At 43.3% G+C, this 22306-nt stretch overlaps 1 protein-coding gene across 3 annotated transcripts in view; it reads left to right on the top strand.

The window, feature by feature from the left end:
• spag16 (sperm associated antigen 16) overlaps window positions 1–22306 on the top strand; it is a 1014658-nt gene that overhangs the window by 47854 nt on the left and 944498 nt on the right. For all 3 annotated transcript variants that reach the window (XM_072578621.1, XM_072578623.1, XM_072578620.1), the window contains exon 4: window positions 2011–2138. In XM_072578621.1, coding sequence (XP_072434722.1) covers window positions 2011–2138 — 128 coding nt within the window. The remainder of the gene's footprint in view (window positions 1–2010; window positions 2139–22306) is intronic.

The following is a 22306-nucleotide window of genomic DNA, read 5'->3' as shown; positions in this document are numbered from 1 at the left end:
CAGGAAAGGTTGTCCCAAAATGCTTTTGGCTTGGTCAAGTATTACAGTAAACACAGTTTAAATTAAAACTAATCTTCTGAAGCGAATCAAGATTTCACGCCTGAGTAACTTAGCGATATTAAACATTGCAGGTGGAAGTTGTTTGCATCCCATTCTCTATTAACTGCTATTCTGTTCTCATTATATTTTTGCTAGACTTTTTTTTTCTTCTGTTTTTTTCGCACCTCACTTGACCTGGTTCTTGCTTGTCAAATTCACCTGACTTATATTTTATGTCTTTTCTTTTTGTTTCATCATATTATCTAGTCCCTTGTCATCCAAGCTACTGAACATTTGTTTCCCTGTCTTTCAGTCTTATAGTGTATCTAGCCTTACTGGAAAATTTCTTCCCTGAAGCTCATTCTTTGTTCCATTACACTTTTTCCTTTGGTTCTATTTTATTCTGATCAGGTACATTCTACTGCAATTAATGCCAATTGTTTTCAAAATTGGATGTTCTTCTTAAGATTGCGCCTTTCTTTTCTCCATTACTTGTGGTAGCATTAACTTGAAATGATTTATTCACTTTTGCTTCCAAACAGTACAGTCCAGTCTTTTCTACATTTTTTTGGGCTCAACATAGTGTACCTTCCCCTGTGAATCATTTAAATGACCAACATCATTTATGACTAAATCTCACAGGACTGTGAACAATCAGAATTCTGACTGAATCTGTTGGTTGTGAGATTGCTTAAAGCAGGCTGTTTAACATACAGATGTCCTTTTTGATAATTTTACCAAATTGGCATCTCCTATAATTAGATATGCCTAATGCAGCTTCCGGTATGTTATTTTACATGCCTCTCAAACAGGTTTTCTTCCCGGTGATCGTGCAATGGATAATATACCAGCCAGGATTTTGCAGTTTGTTATAGAATACTATTTTACTCTTGCTTGCTGGGGACCTGTTTGAGCTGTTCAAAACTTAGCTTTGTTCAATAAATCGTGTAAATTGTATGACACTATGATCTTTTGCTGTAAATTCTTATTCCTATGATCCTGCTCCTCTAGCTACCTAATGAAGGAGCAGTGCTCTGTAAGCTTGTACTTCCAAATAAACCTGTTGGACTATAACCTGGTGATGTGTGATTTTTAACTTTGTCCGCTTTAGTCCAACAGTGGCACCTCCACATCAAAACCTGCCCCTTATGCACTGTGATAGTACAACTTAAAGCATGTCCAAAAGTGATGGTCAGACTTTGTTTCTACAGGACTGTGTGGTCTTCATTCCTTCCAATACTGCCATTATCAAATGTATCTGGTGAGGATGAGATCAAACAGTTTTGTGCAGTTTTTCTCCCGAACTGCCATAAGCCCTGTTTAGTAGTTATATCCTAGCCAGCTAGCTAAATAGTGACACTACCCGAACAACTTCATCCAAATTACATTGCTTGCCTTTGTTGCTGTCCATCTTCCAGATGGTCTTGCAGATGGAAGAATACTGATTTACCAGTTGAGGGAGGGTTGATTATACTCAGTTTCATAGAATCACAGAATCCCTACAGTGTGGAAACAGGTCACTTGGCCAAACAAGCCCACATTGACCCTCCAAAGAGTTTTCCACCCAGACCCATTCCCCTACCCTATTACTTTACATTTTCCTTGACTAATGCACCTAACCTTCACTACCCGGAACACTATGAGCAATTTAGCATGGGCAATTCACCTAATCTGCCCATTATTGGACTATGGTAAGGAACTGGAGCACCTGGAGGAAACCCATGCAGACATGGGGACAATATGCAAACTCCACACAGTCACCCGAGGCTGGAATTGAATCTGGGTCCCTGCGCTGTGAGGCAGCAGTGCTTATCACTGAGCCACCGTGCTGCCCTCATCACCCACGTTTGACCTGATGTAATGATTTACGTTTCAAAAGTTCAGAATTCAGATTCTGATCTTAAAGAACAAAAGTAAGTTCTTCTTTGTGTAAATACTTAATTATCTAATACCTTTTTTTTCAAATTTTAGGCTGAGGAGAACGATTTGGTTCTGGTGCAGCCTGTGTGCCAAAGAGGAGAAGTGATTGATGATTTTCTCAGAAATTTTCTTATCAAGATGGGAATGATGAAAACTCTGGACTGTTTTCAAATTGAATGGTAAAATTGTCCTTATCATGTGTGAAAAGTTTGTACACTGTTCATCTTGAGCTGCTTTCATTCCATTGCCTCAAGTCCCTTTAAAGTTTTCAGACATAACCTACAAAAGTCTTGTTTATAGTAATTGAAAAGTTGGGTACAGATTGAAATTTTTCTTTGTAGTGTGTATCAAGATTCATATTTTGTTTTCATGTTTCAAACTTTTATCGTGGGCACTTATTTCTCATTGCATTTGCACTTTTGACTCATCAGTTTATCCATAATAAATACTTGAATTCTGTAAGCATCCTTAAAAATATGATTACTGTACAGTATCTCAAAACCAGCAATCTCAGGATTGGATCCTTGTTGGATTTTGGATCTTACCCAGTTTTTGGGTCAGATCGTGTCAGATGGAGTCAGGGGTCACTCAGACTACTTGCAGCATGAGAAACAACTGGTGCAAAAAGCCAATAGCTTGACAGCTCTAGTGAACCAGCTAGCTGAACAAGCTTGAATATTATTTTGTTCATTTAGACTTATAATTATAAAGTGCTTAGTCATGGCTCACACCAACTCTAGCCTCCTGGTCTGCCTTGATCCCTTGTAATTTACCTGTTGCAACAGGTCCACAGCAGACGCCATCTCCCTGGACCTGCACCCATCCGGGGAACATCTGGGTAACAAGAATACATACATCAGATTTCTCCTTATTAGCTACAGCTGTACCTTCAACACCATAATTCCAAACCAATCTCCAAACTCTGAGACTTAGGACTTCACTGTCTGCAACTGGATCCCTGACTCCCTGACTCACAGACCGCAATCAATGAAAATGGGGAACAACGCCTCCTCCACGGTAATCCTCAACATTGGCGTATCTCAAGGCTGTGTACTCAACCCCTTCCTGTACCCCCATACACTCATGACTGTGTGCCCAAATTTGATTCTAACTCCATCTACACATGGCTGACGATGACACCTTTGTAGACCCAATCTCAAACAATGATAAGACAGGATACAGGAAAGAGAGAGATTTGGTGGCACAGTGTAAAGATAATCTCTCCCTCAACATCAGCAAATCGAAAGAGCAAGTCACCGACTTCAGGAAACAAGGTTCAGGGCATGCCCTGTCTACATCAATGGTGCTGAGATTGAGGTGGTGTAGAGCTTCAAGTTCCTAGGAGTGAGAATCATTAGCAATCTGTCTTGGAGAAAGTGAGAACTGCAGATGCTGGGAATCAGAGTCAAGAGTGGGGTGCTGGAAAAGCACAGCAGATCAGACAGCATCCGAGGACCAGGAGAATCGACGTTTCAAGCAAGAGCCCTTCATCAGGAATGAGGGCTTGTGAGCAGAGGGGGGGTAGAGAGATAAATGAGAGATGTGTGGGGCTGGGAGGGAAGGTAGCTGACAGTGCGATAGGTATTCCTGATGAAGTGCTTGTGCCTGAAACGTCGATTTTCCTGCTCCACGAATGCTGCTTGACCTGCTGTGCTTTTCCAGCACCACTCTGATCTAAACTCTGGTTTCCAGCATCTGCAGTCCTCACTTTTGCCTAGTGCAATAGGTAGATGGAGGTGGGGTAATGGTGATAGGCCAAAAAGGAGGGTGGAGCGAATAGGTGGGAAGGAAGATGGGCAGGTAGAACAGGTCATGAGGGCGGTGCCGAGTTGGAAGGTTGGAACTAGGATAAGGTGGGGGGAGGAGAAAATGAGGAAATTGGTGAAATCCACATTGATCACAGGACTTGCAGACCGCTTCAGAGAACATCTCTGGGACACCTGCACCAACCAACCCCATCACTCCGTGGCCGAACACTTCAGCCAATCCACTTCCCCCTTCCACTCCGCCAATGACATGCAGGTCCTGGGTCTCCTCTATCGCCACAACCTAACCACCCAACATCTGGAGGAAGAATGCCTCATCTTCCAATTTGGGGCAGTCAAACCACAAGGCATCAATGTGGATTTCACCAGTTTCCTCATTTCCACTTCCTCCACCTTATCCCAGTTCCAGTCTTCCAACTCAGCATCGCCCTGATGACCTGTCCTACCTGTCTATCTTCCTTCACACCTAACTGCTCCACCCTCCTCTCTGATCTATCACCATTACCCCACCTCCGTCTTTCAGCTACTTTTCCCCACAGCCTCATCTCCATCTCATTTATCTCTCCACCCCCCTTGGCTCACAAGCCTCACTCCTGATGATGGGCTGATGGCCGAAATATCGAATCTCGTACTCCTTGGATGCTTCCTGACCTGTTGTGCTTTTCCAGCACCCCACTCTTGACAACAAACTGTCTTGGTCCACCCACATTAATGCGATGGTCAAGAAAGCACAACAACACCTCTACTTCCTCAGGAGGCGAAGGAAATTCTAGAAAGACTTTTACCAGTTTTTATAGATACACCATAGAAAGCCTTCTATCTGGATGTGCCACAGCTTGGTATGACAACTGCTCTGCCCGGGATGATAAGAAACCAGAGAGTTATGAACACAGCCCAGTGCATCTCACAAGCCAACCTTCCATCTATATTTCTTGCTACCTTAGGCAACCAATTTAATCCAAGGCCCCTCCCATGCTGGTAATAATCTCTTCCAACTTCTTCCCTTGGGCAGAAGACGCAAAAGCTTAAACACAAGTACCAACAAATTCAAAAACAGCTTCTTCCCTTTGTTATCAGACTTATGAATGGACCTCAAGAGTGTGATGCTGGAAGAGCACAGCAGGTCAGGCAGCATCTCAGAAGCAGAAAAATAGACTTTTCAGGCAAAAGCACTTCATCAGGATCTGACTGAATGAACCTGTTTAGTTTTAATGTTAATCTTGCTCTTTGCGCACCTCCTTGCAGCCTAGCATTGTATTCTTCATTCGGTTCTGTTATCCTTTATATGGTATGATCTGCCTGTACTGCATGCAAAACAAAAGTTTTAACTGTGCCTTGGTGCACATGACAATAATAAATCAAATCATTTAAAATAAGTTAAAATAAACACATGGCAGCTTCTAAAAGTGTCTGGTATTTGGATATCTGCGGTTTTCAGATAGCTGGATTTGAGATACTGTACCTGTATACCAACATCTATTAAGTTCTGATGTAATCATCTAAGAAACTGATCTTTCTTCTTCCAGTTCCAGAGAAGGGTCATTGGACTTGAGCCATTTATTCTATTTCTCTCACTATAGATGCTTCCAAATCTGTTGTGTTTAACTAACATGTATCGGCAGTGTTTTGCTTTTACTTGCTTCAATATCAATCTTATGGAGGTTATTGTCCTGGTTGTGTTTATAAGTTCGTAAGCGTAGTTTATAAATGAATAGTTTACATCTGTCTACAGAAATAAAACAGAAGGTAAACCAATTGGATAGGGTAGAAATATAAAGGCAGTGCTTAAGGTAGAAAAGCTACGTGGTCCAGATGCAATGGATCCTAGATTGCTAAGGAAGGTTACAGTGGAAATAGCAGAGGCTTTGGTCACAATCTTCCTATCCTCCTTAGAGATGGTAGTAGCATCTGGAGATTTGAAAACATCACACCATTGTTCAAAATAGGAATGAGGGATAAAATGCTGACTGTAGACCAATTAACCCAACACAAATACATAAAAACAATAATCTGGGTAGAACTGTAACCTGGAAAATCACAACATAATCAATAACAGCCAGCAGACAGATACCCAAAGCCAATCATGTTAGACTAATATAAATAGAATTCTTTAATAAATAGGGAAAATTGATGTTCTCTTATCGCATGGAAACAGAACCTTCGGTTCAACTCGTCCATGCCAACCAACTTTTCCAAACTAAGCTAATCCCACTTGTCTGTGCTTGACCGTATTCCTCTAAATCTTTCCTATTCCTGATGTTGACTGGGGTGGAAAAAGTTAAAAATCACACAACACCCGGTTACAGTCCAACAGATTTATTTGAAAGTACAAGATTTTGGAGTGCGGAACTTTTTGATGCAAGAGCAGTGCTCCAAAACTTGTACTTTCAAATAAACCTGTTGAACTATAACCTGGTGATGTGTGATTTTTAACTTTTTGCTATTCATGTATGTGTCCAAATGTCTTTTAAATGTAACTGTGCTGTTCACCTTATCTATGCCCCTCATGATTTTATAAAGCTCCATATGTTCACCCCTCAACCTCCTGCACCCCAGTGAAAAAGTCCCAGCATATTCAGTGTCTCCTTATAACTAAAACGTCCAGTCCTAGCAACATCCTGATAAATATTTTTTGAACCCTCTCCAACGTAATAATATTCTTCCAATAGCAAGGCGCCTAGAACTGTACACAGTTCACCAGAAGAGGCCTCACCAATGTCTTGTACAACAACATCAACAAGACGACCCAACTCCGATACTCCATGGTCTAAGCAATGAAGGCAAGCGTACTAAACGGTTTCTTAACCATCCTGTCTATCTGCAACACAGCTTTCAAAGAACAATGTACCTGAACCCCTTGGTGTCTCTGTTCAACAACAGGGCTCTACTATTAACCATTATAAGTCCTGCATCTAGACTTGAAATATTAGCTTGCTCTCTGTCTATGTATGCTGTCTGACCTGCTGTGATCTTCATCATTTGTTGGTTTCAATATATGTACTGCCTTTGTTTGCTTTACCAAAATACAAAACCTCAACATTTATCCAAATTAAACTCCATCTGACACTCCTCAGCCCATTGATCAAGATCGCTTTGTAATCTTAGATAACCTTCTTCATTGTTGACTATACTGCCAATTTTGGTGTCAGCTGCAAGCGTACTAAATTCTCATCCAAATCTTTCATATAAATAACAAATATTAGTGTAAAATAAATGGTTGATATTGCAAATATAGACTTTCAAAGGTATCTGATAAAGTGTCACAGAATAGAGTATTCAGCAAAATTTGAGCCGATGGTATTAAAGTGGAGTGATAGCATGATTCCAAAATTGGCCAAGGGGAAAAAAAAAGCAGAGTAACAGTGAATAGTTGTTTTCAGACTGGAGGGAAGCATATAGTAGTATTCCAGGGGTTTATTTTAGGACTGTTGCTCTTTGTTGCCACTGGAGTTGGCACTGTGGATTGGAGGTAAAAACAATGACTGCAGATGCTGGAAACCAGATTCTGGATTAGCGGTGCTGGAAGAGCACAGCAGTTCAGGCATCATTCAAGTAGCAGCGAAATCGACGTTTCGGGCAAAAGCCCTTTTGTCCGAAATGTCGATTTTGCTGCCATTGTGGATTGCAGGCTCATAGAATGGTATGAATAATGCTTTTGGTGCAAGGCCCCACATTGAGAAGGGCAAGGACACTGGCATGCCTATGTCCTTTGTGCACTACCAGGATCCCAAATGGTTGACTGTGATGTCAAATAGCTATTTTTTGTCATCATTTGTGGGAAGTGGGCGTTGCTGTCTGGCCAGCATTTATTGCCTGTCCCTAGTTGCCTTTGAGCTGTTGTCTTGAACTGCAGCAGTCCACTTGCTGTGGGTTGATGCACAATACCATTAAGGAGGGAATTTCAGCATTTTTACCCAGCGAAGTGAAGGATGGTGAGTGGCTTGGAGGTGGTGGTGTTGCCATATATCTGTTGCCCTTGTCTTTCCAGATGGAAATGATCATGTGTTTGGAAGGTGCTGGCTGAAGATCTTTGGTGAATTTCTGCAGTATAGCTTTTAGATAGTATACACTGCTGCCACTGAGTGGAGGGCATGGATGCAGTGCCAATTAAGTGGGCTGCTTTGTTCTGGATTTTGTTATGCTTCTTGAGAGTTGTTGGAGCTGCACTCATCCAGGCAAAGGGGGAGTATTCCATCATACTTCTGACTTGTGCCTTGTAGATGGTTGACAGGCTTGGGGAGTGAGGGGATGAGATACTTGCTGCAGCAATCCTTGCTTCTGATTTGCTTGTGTAGCCACATTGTTTGTGTAGTGAGTTTCTGGTCAATGGAAACCTCCAGAATGTTGATACTGGGGGTTTCAGTGATGGTAACACCATTGAATGTCAAAGGGTTAGATTGTCTCTTATTAGTGATGGTCATAGCCTGGCATTTGTGTGGCGCAAATGTTCCTTGCCACTTGTCAGCCCAAGCCTGGATATTGTCCAGATCTTGTTGCATTTGAACATCAAATGCTTCAGTATCTCAAGAGTTGCAAATGGTGCTGAAGATTGTGCAATCGTTTGTGATATTTTGGATGATTTGATGCAGGTTTTTGAAAGGGGCTATGCATATTCATTGAACTTATGTGATTTCCACTCAGCTAAAGATGCAATCACCTGAAATACATGTCCCCACCATTGCTATTTGAAGGACCAACATTCTATCTTGCAGGTTTGATTAGCCTCTGTTATTACAATTTTTGTGGAACTAAAAGTGAATTGATTTTGAAAGTGTTCTCGTGAGTTGTTGGGTTTGCCAGGGAGTGTTGCTGAATCGTCAGAGGATTTAGTGACACTTTCACACACAGGCGGCAACAAATAGTTGCAGTGTCTCTGGGCTGCAACAGGATAGGGAAGTGGAAAAGATACTGCAGAAAGGGGAAGCTCTTTGCAAAGGGAGGATGCATGGAGGCAGGAAAAAACATCCATGATGAAAGAACAATGTGGGCAGTATTGAAATACAAATGGTTAGAGCATGAATTATGCCAATCTGGGAGTGGACAAGAGTTTCAGGCTCCAATCTGCCACAGGTATTTTCCTTGGATGACACCTTGGCAATCTGGCTCATATTGGATACCAGATTGATTGACGATTATAAGAGCTTCCCCCTTGACCATAAAGATCTGTAACCATGATGGCAGTAACCTGAATCTGCATAGTTCCAAGCAAAAATCTCATCTCATTCATCTGAGCTGCACTTCAGATTCGGACATCAAGTGACTTCTCTCCGTGCAGCAGCAAAAACTAAACTTTTAGCCACTGGCTAAAAGCATCACGGTCCAGCATGGTTTTAATGGGAGTAGTGGAGTTGCAGCTATGTTATGTCAGTTCAGCTATGTTATTGTTGAATGGCAGTCAGAAGAATGGACTCCAGTCTCGAAATGTTGTCTAGTGCAATGTTGGCACTGGATGCTGCCTTGCTTCTTGATATAACTAAGGGCTGTTTGGTGGGCTTGCCAATGAACCATTAATCAGTGCTCTCCTGTATGCCACCTCATCAAAATCTTTATCTGAGTCCCTGCTGCAATGCTTGTCTATGGTAATTCTCTCTGGAGAGTTGGCATATGAACTATCCTTTAATTCTGACTTGGTTGCATCTATTCGTGCATGATAACTCATGATGCGGAGACCATGATGTGGCACTAACCTCTAAAGATTATGCAGTGCCAATTATTTGAGCTGCTAGCTGTGAATGTCAGTAAAAGTCATAGTGCTTCGTTAGTGAAATATTTGATCTCTCTCTTCTGGATGTGCTATCATTGGGCAGGTAGCAGTTCCGCTAATGTAAAATCAGAAAGGGCAGGTTTGGGTGAGGAAAGTGGGGTGCACTGTAAAGCAAGAGATCTTTGGTCACATCTTCTGCAGCTTGCTCATCATGCCAGATTATAGCATAAGTGCAAGTTTGGAATTAAGAAGCAAAATAAAACAGAAACGTATAATTGTCCAGACCAGATTTGTCAACCCTCTCAGAATGATCAGGGTACCAGCAAAAATTGCATCAATTACCCAGCTAAAGTAAAGCATTCTATGGATGGATGCCGTGATGTTGCAATACATAAGTTCATCAGTGTGAAGGGAGCAGTGGAAACAAGGGAGAACTCTCTTGTTTGTTTGGTCACAGCCACTTTTACTGTATGGAAAACACCTGCATTGTCAGTGCTGTGCTTGAAGTGCCATTAGTCATGGTTGTTCTTAAATAGGAGACTTCTTAGGATGGAAGAGGTCATGAGAGTTCTTCCCCTTCAGGAAAATATTTTTGATGAGGCCAAATGGATATTCAATGCCAGCCTGTTCGTAATGGGTAAATTAATGCTTAGAAACACTGTTTGTCATCTGACTCGGTGTAAAAGATGACCATCTAAAGCTACCAAATTGTAGTAGAGAACCCATTTGACAAGTAGAGTTCTAACTTTAAAATTATGTCTCCTTCTTGATTTCCCTCAAAAGAGGAACTACTTTTATCCACTAACACCATTCTGCTGTCTCCCAGAATATGTCCAGCCAGTGTTTACAACTCAATCATGAATGCTATCAGTAAAAGAAAGGGCAGAAATCACAGGTCCCAGTGCTGGTCGGGAAACCTGCCCACTAGCCCATGCACATCAGGTACCCTAGAACCCTGAACCTAGTGTTCGGGCCATGATGCACCCTTTAGCCTTGGACTCCAACTGTTGGTGACACTTTGTATTAGCTACCCTTATTATAAGCAACACTGTTTCCTTATCACAGTTGCTGAATGATCCAGTGCCTCTTCTTGCCAAATTGGCTTTGCACTTTTTTTATGGCACTTTGTGCCAGGAAAAAAAGTTCTGATTGTGTTGCACTATGCTTGCTTAATATATTTGCCACAACTGAATAGTTAGAGGTATGTGGAAGCAATGGGAGGTGGGTATATGACATCAAAGGAAATTGTGATGATGAGATGAAGTATGTTAATGTTCACCTGAGTCTTGACAGCTGAGACTTCTGTTGTTTAAGTAATAGAGATATGATGCAGTGAGAGAGGTTTGTGGTATTGTGGGAAGGAGATCTCATGTCAACATGCATTAACAATGTTCACATCCACATGCGGTTATTAGACTTCTTGCTACAACTCCTCCAGACCAGACTCTAAACGTTGACCTCTTTAGTCATTTGCTGCCATTTCCTTCAGAGGAAGATCTATGAATGTTGCCTTATCTCCCAAGGAATTGCAGATAATCAACACTAAATATGAAGACATCACTAAAGCTTCCAGTCCAGAGCTTCATCAATAGTACCTTCTTCTAGTCAGTGCAGCTCTCGAAAAAAAGGACAGGTTACCTTTAAAAGGAATTCTGGATTAGTGGTCCTGGATGAGCACAGCAGTTCAGGCAGCATCTGAGGAGCAATAAAATCCACGTTTCAGACAAAAGCCCTTCATCAGGACTAAAGGCATAGAGCCTGAAGCGTGGAGAGATAAGCTAGAGGAGGGTGAGGGTGGGGAGAAAGTAGCATAGAGTACAATAGGTGAGTGGGGGAGGGGATGAAGGTGATAGGTTGGGGGCGGGGGGAGGGTGGAGTGGATAGGTGGAAAAGAAGATAGGCAGGTAGGACAAGTCATGGGGACAGTGCTGAGCTGGAAGTTTGGAACTAGAGTGAGGTGGGGGGAAGGGGAAATGAGGAAACTTGAACTCCACATTGATGTCCTGGGGTTGAAGTGTTCCGAGGCGGAAGATGAGGCGTTCTTCCTCCAGGCGTCTGGTGGTGAGGGAGCGGCAGTGAAGGAGGCCCAGGACCTCCATATCCTCGGCAGAGTGAGAGGGGGAGTTGAAATGTTGGGTCACAGGACGGTGTGGTTGATTGGTGTGGGTGTCCCGGAGATGTTCCCTAAAGTGCTCTGCTAGGAGGCGTCCAGTCTCCCCAATGTAGAGGAGACTGCATCTGGAGCAACGGATACAATAAATGCTATTAGTGGATGTGCAGGTAAAACTTTGATGGATGTGGAAGGCTCCTTTAGGGCCTTGATGGAGGTGAGGGAGGAGGTGTGGGCTCAGGTTTTGCAGTTCCTGTGGTGGCAGGGGAAGGTGCCAGGATGGGAGGGTGGATTGTAGGGGGACGTGGACCTGACCAGGTAGTCATGGAAGGAACGGTCTTTGCAGAAGGCGGAAAGGTGTGGGGAGGGAAATATATCCCTGGTGGTGGGGTCTTTTTGGAGGTGGCGGAAATGTTGGCGGATGATTTGGTTTATGTGAAGGTTGGTAGAGTGGAAGGTGAGCACCAGGGGTGTTCTGTCCTTGTTACGGTTGGAGGGGTGGGGTCTGAGGGCGGAGAGGTGGGGTCTGAGGGCGGAGGTGCGGGATGTGGACGAGATGCGTTGGAGGGCATCTTTAACCATGTGGGAAGGGAAATTGCGGTCTCTAAAGAAGGAGGCCATCTGGTGTGTTATTAGGTTAAGTGGATAAAATGGGTACAAAAGCATGTGGTATACTTGCCTTTATTAGCAGAGGCACAGAATTTAAGAGTAGGGGGTCTATGCTGGAACTATGTGAAACATTGGCTAGGCCACAGCTAAAGTACATTGATGCCCTGGGGTTGAAGTGTTCCGATGCGGAAGATGAGGCGTTCTTCCTCCAGGCATCTGTCTTTTCCGCCCCCATCACGGCCACTCCCACAGCCACTTCCGCCCCTCAGAATTCCTCATGCATCACACGTGACATCAATTCCGCCCCTCACATCATCGCTGATGTCACACGCTCAGTGACTTCCGCCACTCCTACTGCCGTGTCTGCCACCACTTCTGCTCCCACCAACGCCACTCACCTGCATTCTGCTGACATGCCCCCCCCTCCCCCCACAGATCCCACTGTCACCATTCCCGGCCCCCAGAACCCTGAGGGGAACACCACCCCTCCTCATGACTCCACCCACATTCCCCCCACCATCACACCCACTCCAGTTACTGGCTCCACTCCCACTCCCAGCTCCACACCCTCACCAGATCCCAGCTCCCAGCCCTGCCAAGTTTTCACCTTCCCTCCAGACCTTCCCCTCAGTAAAGGATTCTCCTTCATCCCCCTCCGTCCACGCATCAATGAATTTAATACACGCCGTGATGTCGAACACTTCTTCTGCCTCCGAGCTTACTTTCACAATCAGGACTCCCGCCCACCTTCCATGGACCCCTTCGCCCACCTCCAACACACTGCATCCACCTGGACACCCCATGCTGGCCTATTACCTGCCCTCGACCTCTTCATTTCCAACTGCCGCCGGGATATTAACCTCCTCAACCTGTCTACCCCCCTCCCCCACTCCAACCTCTCACCCTCACAACGTGCATCCATCCAATCCCTCTGCTCCAATCCCAACCTCACCATCAAGCCAGCAGATAAAGGGGGCGCAGTGGTAGTCTGGCGCACTGACCTCGACACCGCTGAAGCCAAACGCCAACTCGAGGACACCTCATCCTACCGCCCCCTCGACCACTACCCCACCCCCCATCACCAAACCATCATCTCCCAGACCACACAGAACCTCATCACCTCAGGAGATCTCCCACCCACAGTTTCCAACCTCATAGTCCAGGAACCCCGCACTGCCCGGTTCTGCCTCTTTCCCAAGATCCACAAGCCTGACCACCCTGGCCGACCCATTGTCTCAGCATGCTCCTGCCCCACTGAACTCATCTCTACCTACCTCGACACTGGCCTATCCCCCCTAGTCCAGGAACTCCCCACATATATTCGAGACACCACCCACGCCCTCCACCTCCTTCAAGACTTCCGTTTCCCTGGCCCCCAATCCCTCATCCTCACCATGGATATCCAATCCCTCTACACCTCCATCTGCCATGATCAAGGCCTCTTAGCCCTCTGTTTGTTCCTCTCCCGACGTCCCCAACAGTACCCTTCCACTGACACTCTCATTCGTTTGGCTGAACTGGTCCTCACCCTTAACAGTTTCTCTTCGAATCCTCCAGTTCCTCCAGTCCAAAGGGGTAGCCATGGGCATACGTATGGGGCCCAGCTATGCCTATCTCTTTGTTGGCTATGTAGAACAGTCCATCTTCCGTAGTTACACCAGCACCACTCCCCACCTTTTCCTCCGCTACATTGATGACTGCATTGGTGCCACCTCGTGCTCCCGCGAGAGGTTGAGCAATTCATCAACTTCACCAACACATTCCACCCTGACCTTAAATTTACCTGGACCATCTCTGACACCTCCCTCCCCTTCCTGGACCTCTCTATCTCCATTAATGATGACCAACTTGACACCGACATTTTTTACAAACCCACCAACTCCCACAGCTACCTGGATTACACCTCTTCCCACCCTACCTCTTGCAAAAATGCCATCCCGTATTCCCAATTCCTCCGCCTCTGCCATATCTTCTCCCAGGAGGACCAGTTCCACCACAGAACACACCAGATGGCCTCCTTCTTTAGAGACCGCAATTTCCCTTCCCACATGGTTAAAGATGCCCTCCAACGGATCTCGTCCACATCCTGCACCTCCGCCCTCAGACCTCACCCCTCCAACCGTAACAAGGACAGAATGCCCCTGGTGCTCACCTTGCACCCTACCAACCTTCGCATAAACCAAATCATCCGCCAACATTTCCGCCACCTCCAAAAAGACCCCACCACCAGGGATATATTTCCCTCCCCACCCCTTTCCGCCTTCTGCAAAGACTGTTCCCTCCGTGACTACCTGGTCAGGTCCATGCTCCCCTACAATCCACCCTCCCATCCTGGCACCTTCCCCTGCCACCACAGGAACTGCAAAACCTGCGCCCACACCTCCTCCCTCACCTCCATCCAAGGCCCTAAAGGAGCCTTCCACATCCATCAAAGTTTTACCTGCACATCCACTAATAGCATTTATTGTATCCGTTGCTCCAGATGCAGTCTGCCCTACATTGGGGAGACTGGACGCCTCCTAGCAGAGCACTTTAGGGAACATCTCCGGGACACCCGCACCAATCAACCACACCGCCCTGTGGCCCAACATTTCAACTCCCCCTCTCACTCTGCCGAGGATATGGAGGTCCTGGGCCTCCTTCACCGCCGCTCCCTCACCACCAGACGCCTGGAGGAAGAACGCCTCATCTTCTGCCTCGGAATACTTCAACCCCAGAGCATCAATGTGGACTTCAACAGTTTCCTCATTTCCCCTTCCCCCACCTCACCCTAGTTCCAACTTCCAGCTCAGCACTGTCCCCATGACTTGTCTTACCTGCCTATCTTCTTTTCCACCTATCCACTCCACCCTCCCCCCGCCCCCGACCTATCACCTTCATCCCCTACCCCCTCACCCATTGTAATCTGTGCTACGTTCTCCCCATCCCCACCCTCCTCTAGCTTATCTCTCCACGCTTCAGGCTCTCTGCCTTTATTCCTGATGAAGGGGTTTTGCCCGAAACGTCGATTTTACTGCTCCTTGGTTGCTGCCTGAACTGCTGTGCTCTTCCAGCACCACTAATCCAGAATCTGGTTTCCAGCATCTGCAGTCATTGTTTTTACCTTTAAAAGGAACTCCATCACATACTGTGTGGCTCTTGCTGAATGTTCAATCAGCAATCATAACATGCCCTATTCTGCCCAGCATTATTGTCCTTTAAATGAAAAGACAGCATGAAGTTTACCAGCTTTCTATGGGGACTGGATCTCTGAAAGGTTTTGAATTGTGACTTTTGTGACTGATGATGAAGTTTTAGCCTATCGAGTACAAAAGTGACGAATGTATGCTAAGTATTTATAAATCACTGGTTAGATCTTGTCTATGATATTGTATTCTCTGGGCACTAGACTAATAAAGTTTTCAAGGTCTTGAAGAAGCTGTGCAAGAGAGTTAGAATAATACCAGGGGTGTGATGCTTCAATTCCTAAAAGACTAGAGAAACTTTCCTTAAAACTGGTAAAATAAAGAGAAGATTTTCCTGCTCCTCTGATGCTGCCTGACCAGCTGTGCTTTTCCAGCACCAAACTCTTTGACTCTGATCTCAGCATCTGCAATCCTGACTTTTTCCTGAATGGTAACCAAGACCACTAAAATGCTCAATATCTCTTCTGTTCTGATGTCTCATGCAAATTTGCATTTGTTATGTAATTCATATCCAGCCTCTATCAAATTATATTTTATATATATGTGTATACATATATATACATTATATTCTTTTGTTTAACTTAAATGTGTCATTTCTGCACCTATTGATTGAACTTGTCAAGATCTTTTTGAATGTGTCTGTGTTTCTATCCTACACAAATGGGCATATTTCCTTGCTCAAATCATTTTTTTTATTTCATGAAATTCATAAGATTCTGACAAGGCCAATGTTTGTTGCCAGTCCTATATTCCTTTTGAGAAATTGGAGGTGACCAAAATTCTTGAATTGCTGTAGGCCATTTGTACGTACAACCAAAGTATTGTTAGCAAGATAGTTTCAGGTTTTTGACCCAGTGTCAATGAATGAACAGTGATGTAATTCCACATTGGTATGATGTGTGGTTTAGAAGGGTACTTACAGGTGCAATTTGTATATGACTGCAGGTTTGGAAGATGCTGTTGGTGTATCTTGTTTATAGTACATATTGCTGCCACAGTAAGTTGGTGGTAGAGGGAATGTATATTTAAGGTGATGGGTGACATGATGATTGTCGTGGAGAATTTCAAGCATCTTAACCAGAGGACATTGGAGCAGAGGCAAGCCATTCAGCCCATTCAGTCTACTCCACAATCTGACAAGATTGAAGCTGATAAGCCCAAAAGAAATAGTAACTGGAGTTGTTAGTTGGGCCCTTGAGCCTGCTCCACCACTGAATAGGATCAAACCTGATCTGACAATCCTTGCTTCCACTTATCTGCCCTTTTTACATAACTCTTGATTCCTCTACTGATTGAGAATCTATCTCAGCCTTAAATATACTCAAGGACTTTGTCCCTACAGCTCTCCGTGGCAACAGGTTCCGTGGACTTTTAACCCTCTGAGAGAAGAAATTCCTCCTTATGTAGTCTTAAATTGGAATCCTTAATTATGAGACTATGCTGCCTGGTCTTTGACTCTTCCATGAGGGAAAACATCCTGGTATTTACCCTGTCAAGACCTTTATGAATCCTATGTGTATCAATGAGATCACCACTCATTCTTCTAAACTAATGAGTAGAGTCCCAACCTGTTTAGCTTTTGTAAGACAATCCCTCCATACCAGGAATATATAGGTACTGTAATTTGGAGAGGGTCTGAGAGGTTCTGGAGCAGATTTACATAGGGAGTGAAGAGTTACTGGAGGTTTTGGCATGCTGAAAATTGAACACATCTGCAGGTCTCGATGAGTTGTATCCTAGGTTGGAGTGAGAGGGGAGGGAGGAAATTCCAGGGGCTTTGATCCAATTTTTTCAATTCCTCTGTGGCAACAGAGGAGTCTCCAGAGGCCTGGAGTAAAGTTAATGTGATTCCACTTTTCAAGGAGGGTGGTCGGGATAAACTAAGGAATTACAGACCATTGAGTCTCTTATCAGTGGTGTGGAAATAATTGGAGAAAATTTAGAAGGAAGGAATGACTCTCAATTTTGTGAGACAAGGTTTGTTTAAGGGTAGTCAGCATGGCTTTGTCAGAGGGAGGTCATTCTGAACAAATTTGATTAAATTTTTCAAGAACATGATCAGTTGCATAGATGAGGGTAGTGTGGTTGATGTAGTTGATATGGATTTCAGCGGAGCCTTTGACGAGTTCACACATGGGAGATTGATAAAGAAGGTAAGCATATGGGATCCAGGATTACTTTGCAAGATGAATCCAAAAATGCTTAATGATAGGAGTGGTGGTAGAAGGCTATTTATGTGACTGGTGGCCAGTGTCCAGTAGCAGACCATAAGAATAGTCCTGGGTTCTTTATTGTCGGTGATACATATAGATGCTTTAGATGAGAATGTTGGGAGGAAGATGGTAAGTAAGTTTGCGGGTAACACAAAGATTTGCCAGGTGGTTAATAGTGAGGAAGAAAGTCTTAAGTTACAGGAACATATCAACGATTGGCCAGATGAACAGATTAGCCTCAGGTGGAATTTAGCCTTGATAAGTATGAGGTGATCCACTTTGGAAGAAATAACAAAACAAAGGAGTATTCGATGAATGGCGGGACATTAGGATGCTCAGAGGAGCAGAAAGATCTGGGTTGATTGTCCACAGATCCCTGATGGCAGCAAAGCAACCAAATGTGGTATTAACAGCTCCATGGTTTCACTTCTGTCTGGGGCTAACACTAACTCTTCAGTCGAAGGTAACCTAATTCACTATATATCCTTTTCTACGCAACCATCCTATTCCAAGAATTTCACAGGACTACCCCATTCAAAGTCAAAAGTAAAAGTAGAAGTTTCCTTGTCTCAGGTTTCCCATAAGTTTAACAAAATAAAAAGTTTATGAACTCTCCAACAAACCTTGAGATCCCATTATTTACCATGCTGGATTGCAAAGCAATCTAATTAAATGGAAGACCATAAATAATGCACAAAATCCATTCAAAAACTAGGTTTCAAAAACATTTTAAACTACCATGGCTGCATAAATGTTTTCAGAAGTTAATTATTAACGTTAGATACACAGAAAACCCACTGGTTGCCACTTTGAAAACCAGGAACCCAAACTAACAACAAATATTGTCAAAAATTATATATACAAATCACACAGTTTACATCACACTACAACATAAAATCTTTAGATTGCCGAACTGTACCAAATGGAGTGCTACTATGATTGGTGCTGTGCTCCTAATTAATTAAGTACTAAATTGATGATTAATTAAATGGATGACCAACTGTATCTCAGCCAAGTGATGACACTGCTTAGATAAGTAAGAAAGCGAATTGTGAAGATGCAGCAAAGACACTGCAAGAAATAGGGAATCCTGAGGGACAGGATTTACATGTATTTGGAAAGGCAAGGATTAATTAGGGATAGTCAACATGGCTTTGTGCATAGGAAATCATGTCTCACTGACTTGATTGAGTTTTTTGAAGAATTTACAAAGAAGGTTGATGAGGCAGAGCAGTGGATATGATCTATGTGGACTTGAGCAAGGCGTTCTACAAGGTTCCTCATGGTTGACTGGTTAGCAAGGTTAGATCACTTGAAATACAAGGAGAACTAGCCATTTGGATATAGAAATGGCTCAAAGGTAGAAGACAGAGGGTGGTGGTGGAGGGTTGCTTTTCAGACGGGGGGCCTGTTTGTGTGTGTTGGGAAGCTGTATCAGAACATTATTCCAATGAGCCACCACACACTGCAGCACAGACGAACTTCGAAAAACAGAGGAGAACCACCTATACGACGTATTCAAGAAGAACGGATACTCAAAAAAACAGTGCGTAGATTCCTCAAGAACAAACCACGACAAGCAGACAAAACACAGCCAGAAATCCTAACCACCTTACCATATATCAAAGAAGTTTCAGAAATGACAACCAGACTACTGAGACCCCTCGGAATCCTAGTAGCACACAAACCCACCAACACTCTCAAACAAAAATTAACAAACTTAAAAGACCCAGTACATCCCATGGACAAAACCAATGTCATCTATAAAATTCCATGCAAGGACTGCCACAAACACTACGTAGGACAAACAGGAAGAAAGTTAGCCACCAGGATACATGAAAACCAGCTAGCCACAAAAAGTCACGACCCCCTCTCCCTTGTGGCCCTACACACGGATGAAAAAAACCACCATTTCGACTGGGACAACACATCTATCCTGGGACAGGCTAAGCAAAGACATGCCAGAGAATTTCTAGAGTCCTGGCACTCCAACCACAATGCCATAAACAAGCACATAGATCTAGATGCCATCTATCAACCCCTCCGAAAATGAACAGGAAATGACATCACCACAAACCCCAGGAATCCCATCCAGGAGAAAGATATAAATAGAAAGCAGGAGAAAACAGCTTCGCTTCACTTGGAGGTCGCCACTGATGATGTTACCTAGCCAGGCAATGAAACGTCTGGATATCAAACCTACAGCTCAGCGAGCAAACCTACACCCTAAACCTCAACCTGAGCTACAAACCTTCCCACAACGGGGATATTGATCAGATGTGCCAATGGGCCAAGGAGTGGTATATGGAGTTTAATTTAGATAAATGCAAGATGCTCAATTTTGGAAAGGCAAATCTGGGTAGGACTTAATGTTCAAGTCCTGCACAGTATTGCTGAACAAAGAGACTTTGGAGTGCTGGTTCATAGTTCCTTGAAAGTGCAGTTGCAGGTAGATAGGATAATGAAGAAGACATTTGGTATGCTTTCCTTTATTGGTCAGAGTATTGAGTATAGAAGTTGGGAGGTCATGTTGTGTTTGTACAGGGCATTGGTTCGACCACTTTTGGAATATTGTGTGCAATTCTGGTCTCCCTCCTACAGGAAGGATGTTGTGAAACTTGAAAGGGTTCAGAAAAGGTTTACAAGGATGTTACTAGGATTGGAGGGTTTGAGCTATAGGGAGAGACTAAGTAGTCTGGGGCTGTTTTCCCTGGAGTGTGGGAGGCTGAGCGGTGACCTTATAGAGGTTTATAAAATCATAATGGGCATGGATAAGGAAAAAAAAGGCAAGGTATTTTCCATGAGGTTGTTAAGTCCAGAACTAGATGGTATAGGTTTAGGGTGAGAGGGAAAAGATTTAAAAAGAGCCTAAGGGGCAACATTTTCATGCAGAGGCTGGTGCACATATAGAATGAGCTGCCTGAGGAAGTGGTGGAAGCTGGCACAATTACAACATTTAAAAAAACATTTGGATGGGTATATAGTAAGAGAGTTCAAAGGGATATTGGCCAAGTGTTGGCAAATGGGACTGGATAAATGTAGGATATTTGGTCGGCATGGACAAGTTGGACCAAAAGGTCTGTTTCCTGCTGTACATCTCTATGACTCTATGACTCCAAATACAGGTAGTTTATGAGCAGGTTATGAAAATTTGGGAGATGAATTATGATGTGATAAAATGTGAGATTATCCCTTTGGCAGGAAGTCTAAGGAGCATTCCTAAATAATGCTTCCAGGTTGAAAGCCATTATTCTCTATATTCTCTACATTAACAAAATTCTCATTGCTTTTTAACCCTTGGGTTTTAATTTTGCAAACAAGTCAATTCTAACCCAGCTCCAACATTGAACCTTGTATCACTTCAATGATAATTGGCTGGCCATTCAATATTTGTCAACATATAACTAGCTCCTCCTTATTATATATCAGTTAATTGCTTATTATCCATTAATCAACTATTTGCCATTCCATTTTAGTGCATTCCCATCTCTTCCTTGTGCTTGAACCATGTGCAGTAGTCTATTGTGTGGTGTGAAATGCATTCCTGAAATCCAAGTAGTTGACATCCTTATTTGTCCAGAGCAATTCAATGAATAAAGCAAACATGACACCCATCCCAAAAACTGCACTGAATATTTTGGCTTACCCTTGAAATTTCAAACCTTCTTGTGAAAGCTGACATGCTTGACTTTTTAAAAAATAAATGAAATTTTATTCCTTACCTGCCTTGTAGATTGGAGTCCCATTTGCTATTTTTCAGTGCTTTGAGATTTGGTCTGAGTTGTGAACTCTAATTAATACACAAAAGAGGATTCTTAATAGCTTGAACCACCTTCACCGGAATCCTGGAACAAATGTTGAAATTCAGAATCTTGTGAACTTAACAATGTTTGGGGGATAGGCAGGAAAATGGAGTTAGGTGCACAAACATATTGGTCACGATATAGTGAATAGCAGAACAGGCTCAAAGGGCCAATTGTTAGTCCTAATTCTAATATCTTGTGTATTTTTCACATTTTTCAATTTATATTCATGTTTAAACTGTGCTTCCAATTATCATCCTTTTTTCCAATCCTGTTCCTTTGTGAACACTGTTGAAAAATGACCATTTCCAACAACTTCTCTGTCTTCAAACAGAACTGTTCTCATCATTTTTGTTTTAGTGAGAAATAATCACTTTTCATGTTTTATTTATTCCAGTCACGCTTCAACAATAGTTAAGTTCTCTACTTCATATCTCCAGTTGTGGTCAGTCGTTTCACCAGTTTCTGGCATACCTCAGGCTATCTAGAGATCTCTTTATCGAGTTTCATTCTGAACATGTATGATCTTTCCACCAAATGACTTTCACAACTTTGTTCAGGAACCAAATGTGTTGTACTGTTACCATTGACCTATTTAAGGATCACATTTCTATTTTAAATATTATCTTGCATAAAACTATACAATCCTTTTCTTCCATACTGTTTCCTTCCAGTATCTCTTCCTGTTTTAGTATTCATACATATTACTTCATATTCCTAAAATGATTATATTTCAGCATTTAGCCTTTTAATTAGTTTATTGGATAATCTCTTGATTACCCTGAAGACCAGAATATAGGAAAGGAAAAAAGGAACAGGAGTAGGTCATTCAGCCCTTCAAGCCTGCTTTGCCATCCAATATGATAATGACTGATAGTTTCACTCAGTACCCTATTCCCACTTACTCCAAACCCTTTGAATCCTCTAGTCCTAAGAACTATATCAGACTCCATTGTG

This window comes from Chiloscyllium punctatum, chromosome 10, assembly GCF_047496795.1.
Source record: "Chiloscyllium punctatum isolate Juve2018m chromosome 10, sChiPun1.3, whole genome shotgun sequence".
Classification (NCBI taxonomy): domain Eukaryota; kingdom Metazoa; phylum Chordata; class Chondrichthyes; order Orectolobiformes; family Hemiscylliidae; genus Chiloscyllium; species Chiloscyllium punctatum.
The sequence above is the reverse complement of the archived record's forward strand: the minus strand, read 5'-3'. Positions and strand labels throughout refer to the sequence as shown.